This window comes from Plecotus auritus, assembly GCF_963455305.1.
Source record: "Plecotus auritus genome assembly, chromosome: 2".
NCBI classification, from domain to species: Eukaryota; Metazoa; Chordata; class Mammalia; order Chiroptera; family Vespertilionidae; genus Plecotus; species Plecotus auritus.
Window position 1 is genome coordinate 174,675,797 of NC_137771.1, and position 16,221 is coordinate 174,692,017.

The following is a 16,221-nucleotide window of genomic DNA, read 5'->3' on the forward strand; positions in this document are numbered from 1 at the left end:
TCAGAGAAGTAAGTGGCTTACCCAGGATCACACATAAAGTCAACTCCAATTCCTAAATTTCATTCTGTTGCCTGAGCCACATTCCAGGCCAGGGACCACATGGGGTAGAACCCCTGCTCCATTTCAGGAAATGGGATTGTTGATTTTTCATTTACACAAAAATGAAAAATAAACACCAGATGTTTGAAAACATTGTAAGTCATCCTTACTGGAACTTTAAAGTGCAGTCTGACTAAGAAAATTAAATTAGAAAATCCACATAGCAAAAAACACAATATTTTGAATGAAATGCACTTTGTCTTTCTCTCACACACACACAAACAATATCTCATTGTTTCTTCTTCAGGGAGCAGCTGTGAAGGAAATTGGGGGAGGGAGATGGTCAAAACATTCCATCTTTGTGTTTTATACAGAGCTAAGCTTTTAGTCCAGCCCTCCTGAACTGCAGGGGGGTGTGGCATGCATTAAAATTAAACGTCAATGACCTGATGAAGCTTATAAAATAACCTGGGAGAAGCCAGTCACCTAAACAAGGCATCTCAAAGTCGGTGGTTTTGCATCTGGAAACTGCCTTCATCTTGATAAAAAGGTATGTACTGTAGTTTTAATGTTTATTTAGGATGAATAATGCTTAAAATGGAGACAGTCTTGATTTTTTATTGCCCTTTTTCAGCTAAAAATTCATAACTAACATGATTATGAGACTTACATGCTGCCCGCTGCTCCAAGAGGGCCACTTAACTAACACGATCGAGGGCTTGTGCCAGTAGCTTTGCAGACTTGGTCTAATTTTTCCTCAGACAAACTGAGGTTCAGATATCTGAAGCAACAGGCCCAAGATAAGACTGGCAACAAACGCCAGAGCTGGGGTGCCAACTCAATGTTGACTCACCTCAAAATCTTCTACTTGCAATATGTACCCTCTCTGTACTAATTGAGACAATTGGGAGAACTTTCCATACACCAATACTCTACTAGATGAATTCTCAGGCAGTTGTTATCCAAATGCTCATTACAGTAAAATACTGAAAAGCTAACTGGAATTGTGTGGATAGAAAATGTGTTTAACAATATGGCACAAAAATGTGTTCTTCAGAAGATATGTTTTCTTGTTAAATTCAATAGCTAAATGAGTTTTCAAGACTCATTTGCTTGTGGAAATGTATTGTATGTTACCACGTGAAATCTAAAAATCTAGTCCTTAATGTTCTTCAGCTTCTTGAGATCAGAGACCAGGTCCACACTAACACGCAGGTGTTAGGAGTGCAGTCTTAGGAGATCTGGCAGAAGCTCTGGCTCCACAGCTTACCAGGACATAAGCTGGGCAAATTGACCTCACTGAGCACAAAGAGAAGGTCAGGGTTGGATCCTTCCAGGCGGGATGGTTTGGAGATTCAGTGCCTGGCATATGTAAATTCCCGAGGCCAGGGCATCTGGGTGGGAAGCTCAATGAATGTGAGCAATGGTTCTCAGAGTCAGTGCTGGCCCAGTGGATGCCCCTTAGAATTATTCTTAAATTATTTACTATTCAATTAAAATAATATTTAAATTACATACATTTTAAAACGTATTTAAACTCTTCTCATTAGGACAATCTTCCCATTAGTATTAATTAGAAGATGCAAAAATGTTATATATATATACCCAAGTTCATAGGTACATGTTAATGATGTGATTTATCCTCAGTAGCTACTCAGTAAGTGTTAGAATTAGAATGGAAGGGGCAGTGAAAAATTATGGATTTTTATGAACCCTTTCTCTCACAAAAAAAGTTTTGACTATAGAAATAAAATTCCTGCAATAAAGAGGTATCTTTGGGAGAGATGCAATCAAGGGGAATTAGCCTTGCTCTGAAATCCTCCTACAGAGCTAAAACACATGTTTCAGCCCACAGTAGAACATTTTGTAATAAGAGAGTTGTCAGAGCAAAATGTGGAACTGACTTTTGGTGTAACTGTCACGTGGTGAGGTGAGACTCATCAGGCTACGGAGGGGGTGTGCAGAAGGAAGCCTGGCTCAGAGCCTCTGCAGAACGGACCGCTGGAGATGGGGTGCGAATCCCAGCTCTCTGCCCTCTGGGCCTCAGCTCCCCATCTGTACCCTTGGGGCGGGGGGATGGAGGGAGGGTTGGATAAATGGCCTCTAAGGTCCGGTCCAGTGTTTGGGACCCTCTGGAATGCTTATAATGTGTGGCCCTCCTTTGAAGTTAGATCTCCTGGGCAAGGCACTGAGTGTGGCGCCTACTGGGGGCCAAAAGTAGGTAGAGCTCCAGTGGTTCTAAGAGCCTCTTGGAAATGGATGCACATTTTTGTAGGTTTAGGCTGAGTTTCTGCAAATCCGTCATCCCTGAAAAAGTTACATGGTGGTAGGGGCTGATGGGAAATGGGGCTTCAGAGACTAAGGAAGGTGGTCCCCCCACCCCTGCAGACTTGCTCAAGGGGAGGGCTCTCAGCGACTACCCCTCCCCCCACCGCCACTGGCAGCGTCTACTCGTTATGTAATTTTTCTTTTGAAAACCAGCCAGGAAACTTCCAGAAGAAAAGCTATTGATCATTAAAGTTATTTGAAGGTTTAGAGACTCATTATAAAGTGGTGATAATTATTCCTATTATGACACATCCTTTTAAATGCTCAGATCTGAGAACATTTTGCTTGCGTGGTTTGTTTTCATTCTTTTCTCTCTCATGGTTCACTTGACAGCTTCAATCTCTCCCTTTGCTGTCTCCTGACCCCACATAGTTTCTGTTCACTCAAATATATACTGTGCTTGACACTACATGGTTCTGTGGGGGAGTCCAAGGAAAATTAGACACAGTGTCCACCCTTGAAAAATGCCTAATTCGGTGAGGGGAAGTGGTTGCAACACAAATACAACAAACACTAATATCAGGCAGAGTGTGCTCTATGCAGGTGCAAAGGCTCTAGATAACTGTGTTTTCTGATGGTCTTAGGCGACCCTGCTAGCGGTTCTCAACCTGTGGGTTGAGAACCGCGACCCACATGTTGAGAACCGCTGCTGTAGAGCCTAGGACCATCGGAAAACACAGATATTTACATTACAATTCATTAACAGTATCAAAATTACAGTTACGAAGTAGCAACGAAAATAATTTTATGGTTGGGGGTCACCACAACATGAGGAACTGTATTAAAGGGTCGCGGCATTAGAAAGGTTGAGAACCACTGCAGAGAGAGGCTGGAGTCGGGGGGGGGGGGGGGGGGGGGGGGAGGTAGGGGAGGAGGGGTAAGACCTCACAGCAGTGCTGACAGTTCAGGCGGCCCCGGGGGAATAACGGGCTGAGTGGAAGGATTGCCCACAGAGGGACCGGCCAGCCCAGAAATCTTTCTCCAGAGATTGCTCAGAAGACTCCTGCTGCTTTGCTTCCTCCAATTCCAGGTTCCATCTCAGCCAACAGCCCCAAGATGGTGACTGCCCTGCTGCTGCTTTCGGCACTGGCTGGCCTCTTCGGTGTGGCAGAGGGACAAGCATTCCATCTTGGGAAGTGCCCAACTCCTCCTGTGCAGGAGAATTTTGACGTGAATAAGGTGTGGTAAAAGGCTAACCTCCCACTTGTTTTCTGTCTCCCGTTTGAATGAGCACCCTACAAAGGCTCAGTTATATTGTTCTGCTTTGATGGCCACAGCAAGCCTGGGGGGACCTACTTACCTTATTTGTGATTCTGAGACAAGAACTGGGAGCAGGGAGTTTTTGTAAGCCAATAACAGGAAGCACCAGTGACCACGTAGGAAAGTGAGACAGAAAAGCAGTAACAGCTGCATTCAGGAGCAGGCTACTCTGTGAACAACGAGGTCAATCCTGCTGAGGACCCCCTAAGGAAACGTGTGGGATGTATCCAGATTGTCCCAGGGATGGGTGCAAGTGAGCCGTGGGAGCTCCCGTGGCAAAGCTGTCTGGCAGAGAAGGGGACAGAGGGGCAGTGTGTGTGGGAATTGTCTGTGGCTGGAGTAAACCCAAAACAAAGGTGGACTGAGAGGACACGGGCGGACCAGGCATCAACAGCAGGTGCTGCAGTAGCATTGTCCCCATTCTACCGATGAGGAAGCTGAATGTTGAAGCGTTTATAACCTACCCAGTCACACAGCTAGTGAGTGCAGACTGGGATTCAAAACTCGGCTTCCCTGCAGAACACACACAGGTTACTCAAACAGGGCCTAGGAGAGGACAGAACAAGGGGCTTTCTTGTTACCTGTACTAAAGAGATATCAATATAACCAGCTCGCCCATGTATGGCTTTTCTTCCTCAAATTAGGCCCAGCCTTACTGAATACCTGTGTGGCCAGGGAGATGGAGCAGCAGAAAGAGGCAGCTTTTGGATGGCATGATTTAGAGGCTCTCATTGTTGCTAACTCAAGGCTAGAATCTCCCCAATGAAGTGGTATCTCATTCCATTAAGACATATTCTCCTTAGTAGAAGTTTGGATCTCTCTTTTAAGAAGTAATTCATGACCTCAGTGGATAGTGTGTCAGCTTGTGGACTGAAGGATCCTGGGTTTGATTCTGGTCAAGGGCACATGCTCGGGTTACAGGCTCAATCCCCAGTAGGGGGTATGTAGGAGGCAGCTGATCAATGATTCTCATCATTGATGTTTCTATCACTCTCTCCCTCTCCCTTCCTCTCTGAAATCAATAAAGATATATTTTTTAAAAAACTAAGAAGCAACTCACTTGTTATGAATAACATTGAAATTGTTATCAGTCACTCACAGCTCAGTGTGAATGAGTGTTGGGACCTCACAGAGCATGGATTAAGGTAGAGAATGAAGGAATTTAGCTCAAAGCCTGAAGAGGGTAGGGAGAAGGGGCACCATCAATAGAGTTCAAACAGGAAGGTAAGTAGGAGAGATACAGTACACCGAAGTGGACATTGACTTACTGCATTAATTATTAAGGCTGATTCCTTTATTCAGGTATAGGAGGCTTTACAGAAAAAAATCCAGAGAATTTGAGTTACATATCAGTTTGGGGATAAAAATCCCAAGATATGTTGGAAATTATAATTGATCTGTATTTACAAAAGTCCTTTAAGAAATAAAGCAAGGAGTTTTACTGAGATATAATCCATAAGCTATATAATTTACCTATTTAAAGTGGTTTCACTTTGAGTGGTTTTTAGTATATTCAGTTATGAAACTATCACAGCAATCAATTTTAGAACATTTTTATCATCTCAAAAAGAAACTCCATACCCATTAACAGTTACTCCCCACGTCCCCCCCACCCTTCTCTGCCCCAGGCAATCAATAATCTACTTTCTCTCTGTATGGATCTGCCTATTCTGGACATTTCATAGAAATGGAATCATACAATAGGTCTTTTGTGACTGACTTCTTCTACCAGCACAATTTGTTCAAGGCTCATCCATGTTGTAATATAAGTCAGTACTTCATTTCTTTTCATTGCCGAATAGTATTCTACGGTATGGGTCATGCCACGTTTGAGTCATCTGTTCATCATTTGGGTTGTTTACACTTTTTGACTCTCAGGAATAATGCTGCTAGGAGCATTCGTGTCCAGGGCTTTTTGTTTGCTTGTTTGGTTTCATGGACACACGTTCTCAGTTTCCCGGGATGTATATGTAGGAATAGAATTGCTGGGGCATATGGTAACTTCATGTTTAACCTTTTGAGAAACTGCCAGTCTCTTTTACAAAAGACCTTCACCATTTTATATTCCCACCAGGAGTGTATAATTCTCATTTTTCCATATCTTTGCCCATACTTTTTATTGTCATATTTCTGATTATAGCCATTTTTTAGTGGATATGAAGTGGTATCTCATAGTGGTTTTGATTTGCATTCCCTTAATAGCTAATGATGTTGAGCATCTTTTCATGTGTTTATTTGAGATGTCTCTGTGGAAGTCTATTGCCCATTTTCAGTTGGGTTATTTATCTTTTAATTATTGAGATGTAAGAGTTCTTTATATATTTTAAATACAAATTCCTATCAGGTATATGATTTGCAAGTTTCTTCTCCCATTCCATGAATTGTCACTTTACTTTATTGACACATGTAAGTTTTTAATATTAATGACTTCTAAATTATCTATTTTTTTTTTGTTGCTTCCATTTTTGGTGTCATATCTAGAAAGCAATTGCCACCGTGGCCGGTGTTACTATATGGTTAGAGTGTAAACCCACACACCAGAGGGTCATAGGTTTGATTCCTGGTCAAGGGCACATACCTGGGTTGCAGGTTTGATACCCGGCCCCCGTCAGGGCGCATGCAGTTGGCAACCAATCAATGTGTCTCTCTTCCTCCCCTCCTTCCTTCTACGCTCTCTAAAAATCAATGTAAAAAATATCCGTGTGAAGATTAATAACAACAACAACAAAGCCATTGCCTAATTCTAGGTTATAAAGATTTACTACTATATTTTCTCCTAAAAAATTTTTAGATCTAAGTCTGTGATCCATTTTAAGTTAAATTTTGTATATAGTATGACACAGGGTCCCAACTTATTCTTTCACATGTAGATATTCAGTTGTCCCTATTTGTTGAGAAGTCTATTCTTTCCTCATTGAATAGTCTCAGCATTCTTGCTGAAAATCAATTGACCATGGATGTAAGAGTTTATTTTTGGACTCTCAATTCTATTCTATTGATCTTTATGGTTATCCTTATGCCAGTTTGATACAGTCCTGATAACTATAGCTTTCTGGTTAAGTTTTAAAATCAGAATGTATGAGTCTTCCAACTTTGTCTTTTGGCTATTTTGGGTCCTTTGCATTTCCATATGAATTTTAGGATCAGCTTGTCAATTTCTGTAAAGAAACCTGTTGGGAGTTTTAATAGAGAGTACATTAAATCTTATGTATATCAATTGCCATCTTAAAAATTTTGTCTTCCAACTCATGAACTTTAGGTATCTTTCCATTTACTTAGGTCTTCTTTAATTTCTTTCAACAGTGTAGTTTTCAGAGTACAAGATTCATGTTTTTCTGGTTAAATTTATTTCTAAGTATTTTATTTTTTGATGTTATTATAAATGGAATTTTCTTAATTTCACCTGCAGATTACTCATTGTAAGTGTAGAAAGAGATTTGATTTCTGTATATTGATCTTGTATCCTTTAATCTTGATGGATTGATTTATTAGTTCTAATACTTTGTGTGTGTGTGTGTGTACGTTATGATTTTCTGTGTACAAAAATTATGTCATCTGCAAATAGAGAGTCATACTTCTTCTTTTCCAGGATTCTTTTTAGACATTGCATTCTCCTATGTAGGAAGAGAAATTGAGACCCTAGAACCTGGAAAAATCAAGAAAATAAGATTCTCCTCTATAGCCTCTGGAAAGGAGCATAGCCTTGACCACATCTTGGCTTTAGCCCAGTGAGACCCGTGTCAGACTTCTGACCTACAGACCTATAAGGAAGTAAATTTATGTTGTTTTACACAAATTGTAGCTTAATATATACACTATTTGCACCTGACTTTTTTTATTAAAGGTACCTTGGAGATAATTACACATTACCCTTTTTAAAAAGTATGTATAACATTCCACTTTATAAATGTGTCATTATTTACTTACTTGGCCCCCTACTAATGCTCACTGAGACTGTTTCCTGTCTTTTATTATTACCGGTACTAATTGTACTGCAACAAATAATCTTGTGCATACACCATTTCTTTCACTACATTTCCGGAAGTGGAATTTCTGCGCCAAACAGTATATGTATATTTAGTTGTGCTAGATATTGCCAAATTACCCTCCATGAAGGTTGTAAATTGGTTCAGTCTCTGTGCCAGGCAATGTATGGAAGCACACAGTTGCACACTTCCTTTAAAGTTGACTCTGTACACCAAAGTTATGAACTGAGAGCAAGCCCCAGTGGAAGAATGATACAGGTCTTCTAAGTTCTGATCATCTGCCAAAAGGCTCTGAGACCAACTCCCTGTGTGGGGTCACATGAGGAGAATTCAGTCACCTCTGGAATCCCACAGTGAACATATCTAAGTTTGTACACAATTCAAAGATGCCATGAAGAATCATAAAACGTTTGAGATGGCACCTTACATCATCTAATTCCTTACTTTGACAGAGATTCGAATTTCACATAGATTTTGTCTGAAGGGGACACTGAGAGGTATCTAAATAAAGAGCACTTTAGGAATAGAATGTGGCATTCAATCAATGCCTACACATCCGAATCACTTATTCTCCTTTGAATCTTTATCTTGCTCAGTTGCTACTGGGAACAATGCAGCCCATTTTGCCTGGTTTCCCCAGGAAAGGGCTCTGCTCTGAAAGACAACAATAGAGGAGAGTTTGCAGGTCCCCAGAGAGTCACAGGGTTTTGCTCTACTTGTTGTTGTCTTTGCAGTATCTTGGAAGATGGTATGAAATTGAGAAGATCCCAGTGAGCTTTGAGAAGGGAAGCTGCATCCAAGCCAACTACTCACTAATGGAAAACGGAAACATCAAAGTGATAAACCAGGAGCTGAGGTGAGTGGCTGTGGTTTCAAAGGCATTGCACATCCTGGAGCCAGCCCTGCAGAGAGCTGTCCTGGAGTGACTGGGTGCCCTTGCAGTCTAGTTCAGGGAGGGTTCAGTCATTGCTGGGTCTAGACTGCCTGCTCACAACAGGCCCTGAGAGGAAAGCTTTTGGCAGGCAGGATGGTGGGGACTAAAAGTCACTCATTTCCCTGCCCACATGCTGACCACCTATTGCGCACAGGATCCTGCGAGAGGCACTGGGCACTCAATGGTAACCCAAACTGCAGGGTTCCTGTTCTCACTGCAAAATAGATAGTCTGGTAGCAAAGGACATCAGGGACCATCTTGTCTGATCTCCAAACCAAGAGAAAAGCCCTTCCCATACAGCTACTGCCAGAGGCATCCAGCTTTGCTTGCAGCTTCCAGGAACTGGGAGCCCATCACCAGCCATGACAGCTTATCCCATCTCCCAACAGCTTCAGCTATTAGAAAATGCCTTTTCTTATTAAGCAAGGATCAAATACATACGGAACCACATACTAGGTTATATGAACAGGATATCCTATAGAAGTGTACCTTTCTGTTACTGAAGGCTTTTCCCAGATTAATGTTTGACCCCAAAATTCACATTTTGAAAAGCAACCATAAGCTTTAAAAAGCCTCAGGAAAACTCCTACCCACCCTCCATCAACAAACATAACAGTAACAATAATAACAGTAACTAGCAGTTATTAAGCATTTCCTATATGCAAAGCATTATTCTGCATGTATATCTATAATAATAAAAGCATAATATGCTAATTAGACCGGACGTCCTTCCAGGACAAAGCCGGGGCTGCAGCTGCAGGATCAAGGCAGCCGCTGTGGCTGTGAGGGAGGGATCCAGGCAGCCGCCATGGCGATAATTGCCTACTCTCGCACGAATTTCGTGCATTGGGCCTCTAGTGTATATACACATGTGTATATACCTATGTGAGTGTGTATGTACAGGGTGGGGCAAAAGTAGGTTTACAGTTGTTCATATAGAAAATAATACAATAATTAATAAATAATTCAAGAATAAACTGTTTCACATAGTCACAGCTGTAAACCTACTTTTGCCCTACCCAGTATATTGATTTAATCCCATAACAAACCTGAGGTAGTGCTATTACTAACCCCATTTTTATAGGTAAGGAAACTGAGGTACAGTGAAGTAAAGTAATTTGCTGAAGGGTCACACAGTTTATAAGTGATGAAGCTGAGATTCCAACCCAGGGAGCAGTGACATGGGAAGAGAACTGGAGACAGACAAAAAAAAGACTGAGAATATAGGGTTGTCCTTCCAGTTCCCTATGGGCTCTGAGAATTGTGTTCAACTTCAAGAAAACAACTACAGCCCAGCCTGGGAGTTACGCAGGCTCAAAGGGACCTTCTGAGTCCATCCTGTTATCCACTCAGCTTCCAACAATGGGTTGATTCCCTGACTTGTATAAACCAAAGAAACAAAGTAAGGACCTTGAGGGTCTCTAGAGAAAAATTCAGCTCATTCAGAGCCCAGGAAGGGTTACAGGAACGGAGTTGAAGACACCCAGACCTCACAGGAATTCTGTAGGCCCTAACGTTGCAATGACTTTATTTCAAGTATTTTTTCCCTTTCTATGACCAAGAGTCAGACAATGACACAAATTCCAGCACCTATGTGATCTCCCCACCTCTCCTTCGGAGTTAGGAGTCAGCCAGGATCCTGAGTGTTAGGTCTCCTTGCCTCTCAGGTCATACCTGGTTAAGGTACAAGGGGACATGAAGAAAGGTTTGCTAGTTCAGGAAAATGGTCTCCTTTCTCCTTCCAGGAGTACTGCAGTGAGTGGAGCAGAGAGTCTGAGCTAAACACTAGACACTGTCAGAGAATTTGAGGGACAAAGCAGCTGGCACAGGGTTGGGAGCTGAAGGGCTCAGGCTTTTGAAGAAGGCTGCCCAGTTTCAAATCCTGGTTCAGCCACTTGCTAATGACAAGATCTTAGATTAGTTGTAATAATCCTCTCAGCCTCCCTCTCCACCTGGGTAAAATGGTAATAGTCATAGCACCTCCCCCCAGAGGGCTTTGTGACTAAGAGTGAGGCAACACAAGTAAAGCATTTAGAGCAGTGTTAGGCGTATAATAATCTTTTAATAAATATTTCCTATTATTGTTAATCTGCTGCGACTTTTGAAAAATTCATGCGTTTTCCCATGAACAAGTTATGAGTTTATGATCAGAGAGTGGTGTTTTAAAAAATGTTCTGGAGCACAATGCAAATGACAGTGAAAAGGGGGAAAGCCTGATGGGAAGAGACTAGTTTGTTGCTAAGCAACTATATGCAGATAGAAATGGGCCATCTTCCCAATGGCTGAGTTCCAGGTGAGAGAGCAGGGCTCTGTCTTCGGTCCTATTTAAAGATAAGCAGACAATGCATCCAGGATCACCACAGTACATTCCTACCCTCCCTTACCTGGTGCTTGTTGGCTGGTTTCTAGGATATTCATCATCACTAACCAAAGCCTGCTGGCTTTCTGACCATACTATTGCTCTAATTTTAGTTTGCCCCCTGGAGGACTGATTAACAGGCAGCTCCTCTCCCGGCTTCCTAGGAAGAGCACCCTGATGTCTGAGCACCCTCCCTCTGTGCTGCCTCCATTCCCCAGGCCTTTCTGCTCTCCCCGGGGTCCATGAGGTCACTGGAATTATCCAAAAATGAGGCCACCTCCCTTCAAAAGAGTGAAAGTATTTCACACTGTAAGACCACCACTTTTATATATGTACCATTTTATAAACCACTAAGAAAGAAATGACACTGCCAATTATAAGTGTAGGGTGGCATTAATTGTAAGATGCACATTTCTTCATATTTAATGTCTCTAAAACCTGGATGCACCCGAGAATCACTGAAATAAGGTGTTTGCTCATTGCCTGCTTTACCTGGCATACATTGAGATCTCCCACACTCAGTCAGAAGCTTGCTGAACTGAAAGGGGTCTCAGAGTTCATGTGTATGAACCCTTTTATGGGAAAGGTGATCACTAAGGCCAAAGCGGGTCTTGCAGATCTCCAGACTCCATGTTTTGGCCTCTTCTATTTTAAAAAAGTGAATTCTCAGTGTACTGGGTTGTTTTGTTTGTTTTTCCTTTTTTTTACTTCCTCTTTCTGGAGCCTTGCAGGCCACTACATACAGTCCAAAAACCAGTGTTGAAGTGCAAGGGCCTAACATAGTGTTTAATCCTGGAGCATTGCCATTGCTGCTTTTCATTTCCCCAAGGGTGTCTTCCTCCGCTTGGTCTCAGAGACAGTTGCAAACTGAAGAGGAAAGGATAGAACTGGAGTCTAACCTACCTTTGAGATCCTCTTGAACCAGAAATTGCAATGTTGGCCACTATGCTTCTTATGTGTAACAAATAATGCCTTTCATCGATTTTTGGCTTTCAAGAGTTCAGGTTTTTGGGTGTTTTTTTTTTAACTCATTGCAGATCTGATGGAACTGTGAATCAAATTGAAGGTGAAGCCTCCCAGAGCAACTTTACCGAGCCCGCCAAACTGGGAGTAAAGTTTTTCTGGTGTAAGTATCCACTTCTCTCAGGAGGTTTCAGGGACAGGAGATAAGCAAACTGGGGGCTAGAGCCCTGATTGTGTCCCATCTGAGTGTCAATAATGATTCAATGCATAATTATTTATTGAGCACCTACTCCATGCCAGATACTGGGCAAGTTGCTGGAGATGCAATGATGAGGAAGACAGAGCTGGCCCTTGTCCCCGAGGAGCCTACATCCCAGTGTGGATAGTGACAAATATCCAGGCAGTTTACTATAAAGCTGTAGTGAGTGTTTCAATAGAGGCCCACACAGTGCTTGAGCAGTAGGAGACCCAATCCAGTCTTGTTTCCTAGAGGAAACTGAAGCCTGAAAAATTAGTAGTTATTAGCAGAACAACTAACATGTACAAAAGCTTAGAGACAAGAAATTGATAAGAGTAAAGGTAAGTCTGAGTCCTGATTCTGTCTGCTACTTTCCAGCCACATTGTTGGGGTCCCTGAGAAACATTTAATCGCAGGTATTTGCCCTCCAAGTTCTGCACTAACTGGGGATTGAACATAGGCAACAGAGAAAGTACCACATATGAGTTTTATTGCTGAATTAATTAGGTTAATTCAGCTCAGAACTGTGAGACTTTCTAAGGCCAAAAGTGCTTGGGAGCACCTCTCCCCGCCTGTGGGGCAGACACAGAAGTGACCAGCTGCAAGAGGAATCACATCCCTCCTCCCCCATTTCCCCATTGATGAAGGGCCTAGAGTGGGGCAGAGAAGAAGTTCTTATTCTATAGACCAAGATAGGAATGCTGGGAGGAGGAGAAAACAGTTCCTCCCACACATATGACTGTGGGCAACTAACTTCACATCTACACCTAGTGTTGTGTATATAAACTAGATCACACATGCTCTTTATGTTGTAAAGGGCTTTGTACAGGCCAGTTTCTCTTGTGGTTTCTACAAATAAGAAGGTGAAATAAAGAAAAGCTAGATGACAGGAGGCAGGCTAAAAGGGGTCAATGCGGGGGGAGGGGACACATGTAATACTTTCAACAATAAAGATTTAAAAAGGAAAAAAAAGCTAGGTGATATAGGCACAGTCATTGGACTAATTAGAGGCAGAGTTGGGACTAAAACCTAGGTCTCCAAACTCTCAACTGAGGGATGGGGCTGGGAGGGAAGGTCAAATATTATGGGCACAACCTTCTTAAGGAAGCCAAACAGGAACTAAAAGAGGCAAGAGTTGTTGGCTAGGGAAGCAGAAGAGGAAGAGATTTATTGTTGAAGGGATCAGATGTTTACACTGGGTTTTGCAGAGTTTATGGGAGATTATGGGAAAGAATGTTCCAAGCGGAGAGAATGGCATGAGAAAAGGCCTAAAGGGTCCATGAAGTAGAAGACAAGACTAGGGAGGGTCTCCAAGGCCATGTTAGATAACTTTTGAAGGTCCTATCCTAAAACTTTGACCATCAAAGTTTTCTAATAAAGAGACATGGAAGTTTTCTTTACTAAAAGGAAAATATCTGGGTAAATTTATGCGTGAGCACTAGACCCTGTGGGAGGAAGTCAGGCTATGCATGCCTGGGTGTGTGCAGTGGGGCATGCTGCTGCTGCTGACGTATCACTCAGGGCTGAAGAGCTCTCAGTCCAGCTGGGAACCCACAGAGCAGTTGACACTCAACAGCAGCAGATATATGGTAAATATATGCTCTCATGAGTGAGCCAGGCAGGTGGCAACAACAGTGTTAGAAATGTAAGTCAGAAACAATACTCAGTTTAGCTCCTGCAGCCTTGTCCAGGCTTCTGTCCAGACATCCTCCACGTGTTCCTCTGTTTTTATATTTATAAGCAGGTAGAAAGTCAGAGGTAGGAGGGATGTTGGTGGGTGGTCATCTGAACTAGTCCTCTTGTGTGGTCCTGATAATCAGCTGGGTCCTTGACCCCCAGCCAAGCTCTAACCATACTCATACTGCAGCTTAGCTCTGGTTTGACTTGGCAAACAGTGAGATTATTTTTGATTAGAGGGGGTAGGATGCTTAAAACGCAGCAAATCACCCAGGACTGCATATGTGTCCAAATCTTTTGTTCTTATGGGGTCAGCAAACACCTGTCTCCCATGTGGGTCCATCTTACACTTAACTTTAACAAGCTATGCTATGAGTTTTCCTTGGTTTGAAGCTTGGCCATGGAGGTCAAATTCACAGAGGAAATTTCTGGATTCAGATGGAGAGGGCAAATACCCTATTTCCCCCCTTAACGACCCCTTTAATTTTGGGCTTTCAGTGCTATGTAGTTATCAATCAATGAATCTTCATAGACCCTTTGTAAAGAAGAGCTTATAACTTGTTACCACCTGATTTACTATATTCTTAAGAATGGAAGGATTTTCAAAGGACAAGGGGGAAGAGAAACAAACAAACCAATGTTAGCCACTGCCTCCTCCCTTGGTCAAGTTCTAGAGGAAACTGGGTGGTACAGACTCAGAAAGCCTGAGGCTCCTGACCTTACATTCTTGACTCTGCTTAGCTCAGTAGTGCTTCTATATGCATTAGTGCCGTGGTTGGCAAACTGCGGCTCGCGAGCCACATGCGGCTCTTTAGCCCCTTGAGTGTGGCCCTTCCACAAAATACCATGGCCTGGGCGAGTCTATTTTGAAGAAGTGGCGTTAGAAGAAGTTTAAGTTTAAAAAATTTGGCTCTCAAAAGAAATTTCAATCGTTGTACTGTTGATATTTGGCTCTGTTGACTAATGAGTTTGCTGACCACTGCACTAGTGCTAATCTAGGGGGTCCAGCCAAACCCCCCAGTTACTATGGGCTTCTAGAGACCAACCTGCTACCAGGTCCTTCCAGGGAGGATCAGGAATGCTAGCTCTGAATTCTGGCTGCATATTAGAAAAAGTATCAACCACCTCCATATCAGAATCCAGGGAGGGGTGGGGATGGGTCTAGTATTGGTCAAAGTTCCATATAACTCCCACATGAAGCCAGAATTAAGGACCACTGATCTAGAAGAGCCAAGACCCCAGAATCTGGCTTCCAGGTCCTGAAGATGAAGGTTTCTCTTGCTCTGATCCCTCCTAATACTGCCCTCCTCTGGTTCTCAGTGATGCCTTCAGCTCCGTACTGGGTCCTGGCCACCGACTACGAGAACTACGCCCTCGTGTACTCCTGTACCACAATCGTCTGGCTGTTTCATGTAGATCATGTTTGGATCTTGGGAAGAAACCCTTATCTCCCTCCAGAAACAGTGACCCATCTAAAAGATATCCTGACCTCTAATAACATTGACATCGAGAAAATGACCATCACAGATCAGGGGAACTGCCCCAAGTTCCTGTAATGAAGCAGGAGGCTGCATTCACCCCATGTTCCTTCTTTTGCTTTGCTTTTTCCCCACCCCATCCCACCTCTCATAACAATAATCCAACCCACCATGGCGAACCATTGCAAATACAGAAGGAAATTTGACAGCAGCAGGAGCCAGTGGAGAGGAACTCAAGGAAAGTTGGCCCAAAAGCTTAGCCGTACACTACCTGTTACCTTGCATGCCTAACAATAAACTGTTTTGCTGACCTGCTGTGCTCACAGTAAATTCTGATTTGAACAATTATTGTGGATTTTAATTATAAATTTATGTTTGGAAATTCTTAATCAGTTATGTTGAAAAAAAAAACTAAGTACTGAACAGCTTAAGTTTAAAGGTAACAATCCTGTCTCTGGAAAAGGAAAGCTAATGGCAAAGACATATTATGGATGACCCGGATCCAGGTGCCCCCTTCTGCATCAGGCGTTCCTTTGGGAAAATCACTTAGGATTTTTGAGTCTTTGACAGGCAGTTTCCTTGAAGCATTTACTTTCTTATCAGGAGGACTTCAGAGTCAGGCTGAAGAATGGGACCATCTTGGTCTGTGCAAGAAAGAAGAGAATCTATCAGGGAGAACTCGTGGGGAGTTTTTTAAGAAAATTATTTTGGGTGTGTGTCTTTCATTCAGCTGATATTTACTGAGGCCCAACTGCATTCCAGGCATTGAAAGCACAGAATCCCTGTCCTCCCACAGAGGTTCACAGGCCAGCGAGGGAGACTGGCAAGTTAAAATGAAATTATAATCCAAGCTGAAGAATGCAAAGTGCCATGAGAGGCATGTGGAGGAGCCATGGGAGCTCCAAGAGTCTCCAACCCTGCAAGACAAACGCACCCACAAGGTTGTACGGGCATGCCTC

At 42.7% G+C, this 16,221-nt stretch overlaps 1 protein-coding gene across 1 annotated transcript; it reads left to right on the plus strand.

The window, feature by feature from the left end:
- Positions 1–201: 201 nt before the first annotated feature.
- APOD (apolipoprotein D) lies at positions 202–15,608 on the plus strand. Its single transcript, XM_080656255.1, has 5 exons — positions 202–589; positions 3,398–3,546; positions 8,348–8,469; positions 11,944–12,032; positions 15,105–15,608. Exons 2-5 carry the CDS (start codon positions 3,424–3,426, stop codon positions 15,338–15,340), a joined length of 570 nt encoding a protein of 189 aa, XP_080512381.1. The 5' UTR covers positions 202–589; positions 3,398–3,423; the 3' UTR covers positions 15,341–15,608.
- Positions 15,609–16,221: the final 613 nt, after the last annotated feature.